Raw genomic sequence first — 12123 nt, forward strand, 5'->3', positions numbered from 1 at the left:
GCTTCACAGATATCCTATTTTACAGATATCCTGCTTTGCAGAATGGCGTTACAGCAGCTAAGCTGGGGTCTTTCATAGGGGCAACTGTTCCTTTTGTAAACTGCTAATATTCTAAGTTTGGCACATGTGCTGACTACAGGTATCCTGTTTTCCTAAGCAAACGGGATGTTCTCATGAGAGCAGGCTCAAGCAAACAGGATGTTCTCATGAGAGTATGCTAGCTGCAGGTTCTGAGAGGGGGTCTGTCGGGTCTTTCAGGCAGGGTGGTGGTGCGCGCCTTTAATCCCAGCACTTGGGAGGCAGAGGCAGTTGAGCAGATCTCTAAGAGTTCAAGGCCAGCCTAGTGAGCTAGTTCTAGGACAGGCTCTAAAACTACAGTGAAACCCCGTCTGGAGAGAGGTAGATAATCTATGAGTTCAAGGTCAGTCTGATCTATATATAGAGAGTTCCAGGTTAGCCAGAGAAACAATGAGACCAGTCTCAAAAGACTAACACAAAACAATCAGAAAAATTAAAAATATGGGACTCAATATCCTGTAACTTGTTTAAGCTCCTTACCCATTTTTGTCAGTTGATAATACAATGTAACAATGAAATTGCAAGTTTACCATCTAATATATATGAAACTATATATCATATAGTTTAACCACATTATTTAAAATTTACTGCATTGACTCTGTGTAAGTGCATGTGAGGCTTGGCACATGTGTGGAGGTCAAAGGGCAGCTCTGAGCAGTCAGTTCTCTTCCTCCACCGTGTGGATTCTGGGTATTGAATTCAGGTTGTGAGCCTTGGCAACAGCCCCAAACATCAACTACATTCTCTTCATTGGATATTTACTGATATGATAGAGCACGAATATAATCTGAAGAAAGGAGAAATATTTTGGCCGGTTGCGGTGGCCTGAGATCCCAGCACTCAGGAAGCTGAAGTCAGAGGCTTCCTGTGAATTTGAGGCCAGACTGGCCTACAGAATACATTCCTAGACAGCCAGGGCTGCAAAAACAAAACAAAACAAAACAAAACAAAATAGGCATGCAGTATCAGGCCTGGCAACAACCTAAGTGGTTCATGTGTACATGTGTGTTCTTGTGTGTGCAGGCATGTGTGTGTGTGTGTGTGTGTGTGTGTGTGTTTGCATGCCTGTGGAGGCCAGAGGACAGCCTCAGGTGCTTATTTAAAGAACAAGAGGTCTAACTATTTTAAACTCCTGTTTATCTCCGTATGTTATGTGCATCTGTGTATGTGTCTGTGCGTGTGAGTGCAGACACCCACAGAGTCCAGAAGAGGATGTCAGAGCCTTGGGAGCTGGAGTTACAGCTGACAGCTGATAGTGAGCTACTTGACGTGGGTGCTAAGAACTGAATGCAGGTCCTGTGGAAGAGCAGTCAGTGTTCCTAAGCACTGAGCTATCTTTCCAGTCCCCCTCCCCTTCTTGAGATTAAGGTCACTCCTACTGACCAGGTCTTTTTTTCTTTCTTTCTTTCTTTCTTTTTTTTTTTTTTTTTGCGATAGCAATCTTTCTATTATGAAGCCCTAGCTGTCCTGGAACTCACTCTGTAGACCAGGATGACCTCAAACTCACAGAGATGCACCTGCCCCTGCCCCACATTCTTCTTTTTTTTAATTTTTAATGATTTATTTAACTTTATTTTATGTGCATTGGTGTGAAGGTGTCAGATCTTGTGGAACTGCATTTTCAGACAGTTGTGAGCTGCCATGTGGGTGCTGGGAATTGAACCTGGGTCCTCTGGAAGAGTAATCAGTGCTCTTAACCGCTGAGCCATCTCTCCAGCGCCACCACCCCCACCCCCATTCGTTTTTAAAGCTTCCCAACTAAATAGCTTACTTACCTTTTTTGGACCCAAAGGATTTTGAGCTCATTTTGAGGGTCTTCGAGGTACATAAGAAATGAACAATGAAGACTAGAGAGATGGCTCAGCAGTTAAGAGCACTGGCTGCTCTTCCAGAGGTCTTGGGTTCAATTCCCAGCAACCACATTGTGGCTCACAACCATCCATGATGATATTCTGGCGCCCTCTTCTGGCCAGAAGGCATACACTCAGACAGAACACTATACATTTTTTTTTTAAAGAAATGGACAAAAGCTCATACCCACTTAATTTGATTTTAGGTTGAATTGAACATTGATAAGCTTATGTGAAGGATTCTATGAGCCAGAATTTAGATTGAGACCATAACTAACATTTATTAATGGGTAAGTCATTCTAGTACACACACTGTTATAGAAGTTGGAGTACCTGCTCTAGTGGGGTTTCTATGTATTTTCTTTTTTGTTTTTTCGAGACTGGGTTTTTGTTCTCAGGGTAGCTTTGGAGACCAGGCTGGCCTCGAACTCAGAGATCCTCCTGCCTCTGCCTCCCAAGTGCTGGGATTAAAGGTATGCACCACCACCACCTGGCCTGTATTTTCTTTCATAGACCTTCCTAACTTGGAGATACCAAAACATTGACTTTTCATCTCAGTAAATATGAGGTTTCAAACAGTAGTTGGAGATATTTTCTCTCTCTTTAAATTCAAGTACTGATAGGTGCACAGCCACCCCTGGGAATTTAGCATGAACAAGGCACCAATGAGTTCTTTTTCATTCTCACGCCTGATATGTTGTGATGTAATTCAAATACTGTGCAGTTCACCAAATGCGTGCAATTCGATGGTTTTAGATCGTATCCACAGAGTCCTACAACTGTCACACATCAAAAGAAACACCACGGCAATGATGTCACTTCTTACGTCCACCCCCGTGAAAACTTGCGGGTCAAATAAACAGTTCCCATCCAGGTGTCAGGAGACAAAGCAAATTACTGTATGGAGGGGTCAAGATTGAGGAGGTTCTTCCTGGCCACCTGCACCGGTTGTGCCCTCCTGACATTACGGAAGATTCATTCTCTCTCTCGTGTCCCTCGAGTGTGTGTGTCTGTGTGTGTGCATCCGAGGCTTTAAAGATCGCACAGCTTCCGGCAGCGTACCCCAGCACGCTCACCCCGAGAACAAACAGCCAGGCAACACGTCCCGAGCCACACCCAGGACCCGGCAGTACGCAGAAAGACGGCTGGCCTGGCGGTGGAGCAGCCGCGGCTTCCGATTGGCCAGGCGTACGCAACGGCCCTTCTTCCGCAGGCTGCGGGCCTAGCTAACCCAGGGTCATCGCCTTCACGAGCAGCTTCGGGCTGAGCACGGAAAGCGGGCTCCGGCGGGTCCTCGGCTGCAGAAGGTCAGCTCGGGAGATCCTCCTGTGGCAAGGCCAGGCCCCCGGGCCGTTCTCAGGGTTCGCGAGTCTTTCTTTGTCCGGTCTTTGCGGCCAGGGGGCGGGGCCTCGTTTGCTCCCGCCCCGGAAGCGGAAGTGCAGGCGTCTGGGGGGGGGGGGGAGTCCTGTCCACTGTGAGTCCGGCCCGTGTTGGAGCGGTTCCTCCCGCTGATTCTGCCGCTTCCTCTTGGCTGCCGGTTGTGCGTTCTCCATCTCACCATGCTGTCTCTAGATTTCCTAGATGATGTGCGGCGGATGAACAAGAGACAGGTGAGACTGGCCGCTGTCTTTGCTCGGGTTCCTCTGGTCTTTTGCCGTTAACGGGGGCTCTGCGGACCTCTGGGCCGGGTTTGAGGGCCTGCGTGGGTCGGTCGCGTGTATGGATCATTCCTTTCTGTGCAGTCTGTAGCTAAGACCTCTTTGACCCCATTTATAGCACCAGATTCAGACGACTGAGAGGGAAAGTGCGCCTTCGCCATTCCTCCCCAGAAGGCAGGGGAGTAAGTGGAAAATGTCCATGGGATTTGGGGTTGCTTATGGTTTGGGACACTGTAAGGCGACAGACTTAACCGTTCTTGGTGGAGCTCTGGGGAGGGCCATTGCAGGTCCCACAAAAGCCGTCTGTTGCTCTAAGTTCATAGTCACCCTTCCAGTCCAGCTGGACCTCGGTGGACTCCATCCACTTTAACTTGGGTCTCTCTGAGCTCGGAGTTGAAGCAATTCTACCACTCGTGTGGCCGTTCCCTTAGCAGGAAGGTGACAGCCCTCTGAATCTTTTATGACAACGACAGTGGCACAGAAATCTTGAAACTAAGGTCTCCTGGTTTTATCATTAAACCTTACTCTATCTTGATCTTCTAGCGCATGTGCTAAAAGGCACTGAGAACACGATCGTTTCAAAAGTTTTCGTCCTTTTGTCTTCTGACCCAGGTGTGTCAGGGGATTGCTTTAGTTAGCCATTGGCCATTTCCCCCTCCTCTCTTTATTTAGCTCTTGGTGTTAGGAATTGTCTTGGCGTGACTATTAAAGATTTGCTTTTTGGACTGGGGCATTTGTTTCCTATAATTACCACATAGGAAGGTAGGTGCATCTCTCCTTAGACATACCTACACAGCTGTGAGATCAGGTCACTGGAACCGCTTCAGGGAACAGCTGTCACTTAGCTGCATTTTGCAGGAGCTCCTATATAGTGCTGGGGGTCGACCCCCGGGCCTGGCGCATGTCCATCACGGGCTCCCACAGTCTTTTTTTTTTTTTAAATATTTATTTATTATGCATACAATATTCTGTCTGTGTGTACATCTGCAGGCCAGAAGAGGGCACCAGACCTCATTACAGATGGTTGGGAGCCACCATGTGGTTGCCGGGAATTGAACTCAGGACCTCTGGAAGAGCAGACACTGCTCTTAACCACTGAGCCATCTCTCCAGCCCCTCCCACAGTCTTGAAAGACTTTATTTGTATTACTTTATTTTGAGACACAGTCTTGATATGGAGCTCAGGCTAGTTGTATGTCACCACATGGCCTTACTGACTAGAGTGACTGTCTACCTATCTGTCTATTGTAACAAAGTCTCTCTCTATATGTAGCTCTTGTTGCCTGGAACTCTCTCTGTAGCCTCGGCTGGCCTTGAATTTGGAATCCTGCCTTTGCATCTTGAGTGCTGCACTACGATGTCAGGCTTTTCCCCCCTTCAAATATAGTCCTGAGTGTCATGCAAATGATGTCTAGGAAATCAATCTATCATTGAGCTATAGCTCCATCTGGAATTTTTTTTTTTTCAGCGAGATAGGGTCTCACTGTGCAGACCAAGCTGTCTTGCAATCCAGAGATCCATCTGCCTCTGCCTCCCAAGTGCTGGGATTGAAGGCATATGCCACCATGCCTGACTGGGTGATCCGAGCTCCCACCCACCTTATTCCATTTCCAGAAGAATAATTTAGTGTCTGTGTGTTGCTGGGTGTCATACCCAGGACCTTTCAGGTTCTTTTTCCTTTCCATTCATCCTTCTCATTTTTTTTAACTTTTTATTTATTTTTTTTCCATGATATTTATTGAGCTCTACATTTTTCTCTGCTCCCCTCCCTGGCTCTCCCCTCCCCTCTTCAACCTTCCCCCAAGGTCCCTATGCTCCCAATTTACTCAGGAGATCTTGTCTTTTTATACTTTCTACTTCCCATGTAGATTAGATCTATGTAAGTCTCTCTTAGTGTCCGCATTGTTGTCTAAGTTCTCTGGGATTGTGGTTTGTAGGCTGGCTTTCTTTGCTTTATGTTTAAAAACCACCTGTGAGTGAGTACATGTGATAATTATCTTTCTGTGTCTGGGTTACCTCATTCAAAATAATGTTTTCTAGTTCCATCCATTTTCCTGAAAAATTCAAGCTGTTGTTATTTTTTTCTGCTGTGTAGTACTCCATTGTGTAAATGTACCACTTTTTTTTTTTTTAATCCACTCTTCAATCGAGGGGCATTTGGGTTGTTTCCAGGTTCTGGCTATGACAAATAAAGCTACTATGAACATAGTTGAGCACATGTCCTTGTGGCACAATGAGCATCCTTTGGATTTATACCTAAACGTGGTATTATTGGGTCTTGAGGAAAGTTGTTACCTAATTTTCTGAGAAATTGCCACACTGACATCTAAAGGGGTTGTACCAGCTTGCACTCCCACCAGCAATACAGGAGTGTTCCCTTTACCCTACAACCTCTCCAGCATAAGTTGTCATCAGTGTTTTTGATCTTGGCCATTCTTACAGGTGTAAGATGGAATCTCAGAGTTGTTGTGATTTGCATTTCTCTGATGACTAAGGATGTTGAACATTTCCTTAAGTTTCTTTCAGCCATTTTAGATTCCTCTGTTGAGAGTTCTGTTTAGGTCTGTACTCCATTTTTATTTATTTATTTGGATTATGTGGTCTTTTGGTGTCCAATTTCTTGAGTTCTTTATATATTTTGGAGATCAGACCTCTGTCTGATGTGGGGTTAGTGAAGATCTTTTCCCATTCTTTTTTTTTTTTTTTTTTTTTTTTTTTTTTACCCGGCCCTCTTTTCCCATTCTGTAGGCTGCCATTTTGTCTTGTTGACCGTGTCTTTTGCTTTACAGAAGCTTTTCAGTTTCAGGAGGTCCCATTTATTAATTGTTTCTCTCAGTGTCTGTGCTGCTGGGGTTCTATTTAGGAAGTGGTTCCCTGTGCCAATGTGTTCGAGTGTACTTCCCACTTTCTCTTCTGTAAGGTTCAGTGTGGCTGAAGTAAGAGGGCTGATCCCTGGGAGAGGGCAGTTCTCGTACACCCAGCAGCTCTTTGTCTAAGGGTGGAACCTCTGAACTTTCTTCTTCCCACCTAAGCATAGCCATCATTCTGGTCTTGGTCGTGGAGCTATTTCTAGGAGAGTGTTTCACAGCAGACTTCCCAATATTCTGGCTCCTACAGTCATTCCGTCCCCTTTTCTGTGACGTTCTCTGAGCCACTGATACAGGAGCTGTGATGCAGATGCATCCGTTGGGGCTGGGCTTCCCAATATCTGCTGATCTCTACGCTGTGCCCAGTTGCGGTTTTCTGTGCTTCTTTGAAGAAAGGTGGTAGCTATGCTTTTGGCTTGTGCACAGAACCACCTTACTCTTTGAAACAGGTCTTTTCACTGAATGTGGGATTTGCCCTTTTATCTAGAAAGGCAGGTCGGTGAGTCCCCAGGATCCATTTGTCTCTGCTTCCCCGGTCCTGGGGTCACAGGCAAGCACTGCTGTGTCTACCTTTCTTGTGGTTGTTGGGAGTCTCAGCATAGCACTCAGATCTTACTTTACCCACTGAGTCATCTCCTTAGTCCCTCTGAGTTCTGTTGTTATTGTTGTTGGGTTTTTGTTTTTTATTTATTTTGAGACATAGGCTCACTCTGTAGCCTGGGTTAGTCTACAACTCACTATGTAGCCCAGGCTGGCCTCACATTCAAGTTATTTCTCTGTCAGAAACTCACAAAGACTGGGAGCACCAAGTGAGGCCATAACACGTGGCTTGCACTTTTCATTCTTTACAATGCAGGCTCCTTATGTAGTGCAGGCTCTGCCTCACAGTGTCCCATTTTAGTGTCTCATGTACCATTGTAAGCATGAGCCATCACACCCAGAAGATTTAAACATTTTTGTTATTTTTTTTTGTCATTCCTGCCCCCAACCAAGGACCGAACCCAAATTTAAACATTTTATAATTATTAAACTTAAAAGCTGGGGACGGTGGTGGCATGTACCTTTAGTCCCTGAATTCAGGAGACAGAGGCAGGTGAATATATGAGTTCAAGGACAGCCTGGTCTACAAAGGGATTCTAGGACAGCCAAGGCTACACAGAGAGATATAAATTATATAAACATATAATTTATAATAAATAATATAAATTAAGCTGGAGCCTAGGGAGATGCTCAGTAGTAAATTGCTTGCTGTGCAAGCATAAGCACCTAAGTTTGGATCCCTAACACCTATGTAAACAGCAGGGTGCCAACATGTGCCTGTGACCGCAGTGATGGGGGTGGACACAGGTGGACCCCACAGACATGCTGCCTGTGACCGCAGTGATGGGGGCGGACACAGGTGGACCCCATAGACATGCTGGCCAGATAGTCTAACTGAAATGACAAACTCTAAGTTTGGTGAGAGATGCTCAAAAATTAAGACCGAGAACAATTGGAGAAGATTCCCGATGTTGACCTCTGTCCTCCTCACATGCCCACGTGGGTGACTGCACACCTGCATACACCACACAGAATCGCACTTCTGCAGCATAGAACAAAGTTAAGACAAAGTATTAAACTTCGTTAAACCCTCTCATGCACCTCTCTTTGCGTCTTTCAAATTCATGGCCCCCTTTTCTTGGCTTGTTATACATACAAGTAAGAGTGTGTATTAGGCGATCCGCCTGTCTCTGCCTTCCAAGTGCTGGGATTAAAGGCGTGCGGCACCATCACTTGGGCTGTTTGAGAACTTTGATTATTCAACAAACTTGATGGGGTTTTTATAGAATGTTCATAAATTTGAGAGTTCTCCATGTGTCTCTCTGAGACAGGGTCTCACCTTGTAGCTCAGACTGGCTTGGAATTCCCTATGTAGAACAGCCTTGGTGATTCTTAGTGACTCTCCTGCCTCCATTTCCCAAAGGCTAGGCTTATAGACATGAACCCCATGCTTGGCCTTGTTTGAGATTTCTTAGTGACTCAGGGACGTTGGCCAGGATGTGACTTGATCCATGTCTGAGCCCTGATAGCATCAGTCTGACTCATCAGAGTTGCTTAACTCCCCGTAAGGCAATCCTCTCTTGGGACTTCTTAAAAATTGATTTTGAGTTATGTGTGTGAGTGTTTTGCCTGAATGAGTATATGAGCATTGCGTGGTTATCTTTTGGATCCCTTGAAATTATATTTTGTTTGTTTTGTTTTGTTTTAAAGATAGGCTCTCTTGGGGCCCAGACTGGTTACAAACTCTGTGTAGCTTTGGCTGGCCTTAGGTTCCTGATCCTCCTGCCTCCATCTCCCAAGTGCTGCTCACTCCATTTTCTCTGAGGCTACTCTTCTTTGGGTTGTAACTATCTGTCTGTTTCTACCTAAGACAGGATGTCTCTCCTTGTCCTTGACTGGCCTTGAACTCACAGAGATCTGCCTCGTGAACACTGCTATTGAAGGAGAGTGCCACCATGACTGACAGGGCCTTAAGACTTCATCAGAATCTTATTGTGTGCAGTGTAGGATTATCCAACTCTTTTTGTTGTTATTCTTCTGGTTTTTGGTTTGTTTTTTTTTTGTTTGTTTCTGGGTTTTGTTTTGTTTTGTCTGTGTAGCCCTGGCTCTCCAGGAACTCATTCTGTAGACCAAGCTGGCCTCAAACTCAGAGATCCCCTTGCCTCTGCCTTCCGAGTGCAGGGATTAAAGGTGTGCGCCATCACCGCCTGGCCACAGCTGGGATTCTTAAGCATCCAGAAATCACTGTCTGTCATTTGAAACTGGGAAATCTAGAGTATAGCACTTACGAAGCTTACAGGCTTCTTTTGCTACTGTTCTTCAATATTTTACAACTTTCTACCATTCTCTCTGTGGACTGGAAATCATTCATTCCCATAAGCAGACATGACTATGGAGGAAGAGCAGTGTGGGTCTTCCTCAGTAGGGTTGTGTTCTTACTTCAGGGAGAACAGAGTCCAAACACAGGGATTTACAGAGATAGAAGCCTCCTGGAAACAGTCTTCAACAGGTTTCATTCCTGTGGCTGTGATCAAATGCCCTGACTGAAAGGCCTTGCATGAGAGGAAAGCCTTTATTTGCCTTATAGTTCCAGGTTACTGCTCCTCATAGAGGGGAAGTCAAGACAAGACCTGAAGCAGCTAATCACACCACACCCACAGTCAAGAGCAGAGAGAATCAAATGTACCCATGCTGCCTGCTTGCTCACTCTGAGCCAGCCTCCCTGCCCAGGGAATGGTGCTGCCCCTGGTGGTTTCCACCAGCTAACAATCAAGACAGTCCCCACAGACACTCCCACATGGCAGTTTGGTCTAGATAGCCCTTCAGTTGAGACTCCCTTTTTGGGTGACTTCAGGTGTGGAAAGTTGACAAGTAAAGCTAACCATCACACATATGTTAGCCAGCACAGTGTGGTTGGTGAAAAGTTATTTTTTTTTATTTTTTTTTTAAATATTTATTTATTTATTTATTATGTATATAATATTCTGTCTGTGTGTATGTCTGCAGGCCAGAAGAGGGCACCAGACCTCATTACAGATGGTTGTGAGCCACCATGTGGTTGCTGGGAATTGAACTCAGGACCTTTGGAAGAGCAGGCAATGCTCTTAACCTCTGAGCCATCTCTCCAGCCCTGGTGAAAAGTTATTAATAACAAACATTACATGAAAGATTTATTATAAAGATACCTTTTATATTGTGGGAGAAGCTACATACATGAGAGTCTAACAGAAGTTAGAGAATAGAATTGTCATTACTGGGCTCGGTGGCCACACCTGTAATCTCATTACTCTGCAGCAGGAGGATTACCATGTTCAAGGCCTACCTGGGCTTCATAATGAGACTCTCTCAGGAGAGAGTTGTCACCACCCAGTTCCTCTGAACCTCTCTGGTACGTGTTGATGGGAAAGTCCACACTTCCCATGGACCTGAGTCTGCATGTGGCTGCTGGAGTAGGGCCCCAGAGGAGAGCAGGTGAGACCCATGGAAGGCTATTGCTTTTGTAACCTGCTAGCCAGAAGTAGACCTAGAGCTGCAGAAAGCAAGGGCAGACTGGATTCTGGCAGTGTCCTCACTCGCTGTGACCGCTGTGACCTTCAGACATGATCACAGCTTCCCTTCACCTTCCATAATGTTGGCCTACTGCCCTCATTGGGCAGATTAACTCAGAACCATGCAGCAAAGGGGACGTAGGGGGACTGTGTTGATTTACCCACACTAACAGAGTACAAAGCTGCTGTAGCCTGCCCTTTGTCACCTTGGCATCTGGTCATAGCTCTCACAGAAAGGTGAAAGCTGTTACGGTTCTAATAGGTGTAACCTTTGTTTCTGTATTGATCACATGCTCGTAGCTGTTTTCTTCTGCTCTGGGCAAGAATCTAAACTGGCCATAGTCCCTTTCCTGATGGGGTGCCTCAGACCTTTGCTACTGAAGGACTAGGTTAGTGTCATATAGTCCTGCTGATGGGAACCTGAGAGTTCTCAGGATCAGTCACCAATCAGTAGCAACTCAGTTCCTTGTATATTGATTCAGTGACATGAGGAGCCCATAGTACACAGCTTTCTTAGCTTCTAGTTTAAGTTCGAGTTGTACTTTCTCAGATAGAAAGAAGACCCACCTACATCAATTCTACCTGTCTTTTTTGGGGATTAAAGCCTTTAAGTTAGCAGATGTTAGAGAGTTTTGAGCATAGGAATCACTGTCAAGTTATATCATAAGTATCTTTTTAAAAATTTTAATTACATTTATTTATGCTCTCCCCGCCCTCCGCCCCGTTCTCTCTGTGTTGCATCATGGTACACACTTGGAGGTCAGTACTCGCCTACCATTTGGGTTCCTGGGGTTGAACTCAGGTCATCAGGATTGGAAGCAAACGCCTTTCCATGTTGAGACATCTTATTGGCCACTGGACTAGTGAATTCTAGCTACAGAATGTGTTGGTTGCTGTTTCAGTACATGTAACTCCCTGGAGGATATTGAACATTACTCCGACTCCACCATACTGAGTGCCATATAGCTGGTGTCTCACTTCCCAAGTACTGAAGACAATGATGACTTCTTGACAACATAAACCTTTACAGCTACAAAAATTGCCTCTTATATTGCTTTTTGTAGGTACATCCTATACATTTTGTTGTTGTATTTTTATTTTCATTCAGTTTTAAATGCTTTCTCTTGTGGGGGGAGGGCGTGCTGGTGAAATGACTGAATAGCTAACATGCATGCTAGGCAAACAGGAGGATTCCTCGTACCCAGCAATGCTGAATGCTGGGTAAATGGAGCAGTGGGTTTGTAGTTCCAGTCTTGGAAGGTGGAGATCCAAGGACATTGCCTGAGCAACTGGCTAGCTAGAGTAGCCAAGTCAGTGAGCTCTGTGTTTGATTGGGAGATACTGCCTCAAAGAATAAGGTGGAAGAGCAGTTGAGAAAGATTCTTGTAGTTGGGGATAAGTTTGAACTTGTGATCCTCCTGCTTCCACCTCCCCAATGCTAGGTGGGCATTATCATACCTACTTTATGTGTAGCTGTGGATCTAACCTAGGGGCAGGCTAGGCAAGTAAGTACTCTACCAACTGAGCCCAGCCTTAGGTAATTTTTGAGATAGGGTCTCACTATATATCCATGCTGGCCTGGA

The 12123-nt window shown here is 45.4% G+C and overlaps 1 protein-coding gene across 1 annotated transcript in view; it reads left to right on the forward strand.

Annotated features, from left to right (window-relative positions):
• The first annotated feature begins 3069 nt into the window (after window positions 1-3069).
• Sec11a (SEC11 homolog A, signal peptidase complex subunit) overlaps window positions 3070-12123 on the forward strand; it is a 34178-nt gene continuing 25124 nt past the window's right edge. Inside the window, exon 1 of the mRNA XM_041649034.1 lies at window positions 3070-3538. Coding sequence (XP_041504968.1) covers window positions 3488-3538 — 51 coding nt within the window. The 5' untranslated portion in view covers window positions 3070-3487. The remainder of the gene's footprint in view (window positions 3539-12123) is intronic.

This window comes from Microtus oregoni, unplaced genomic scaffold (genome assembly GCF_018167655.1).
Source record: "Microtus oregoni isolate MIOR12 unplaced genomic scaffold, Mior012 000000F_ref0000247, whole genome shotgun sequence".
Taxonomy (NCBI): Eukaryota; Metazoa; Chordata; class Mammalia; order Rodentia; family Cricetidae; genus Microtus; species Microtus oregoni.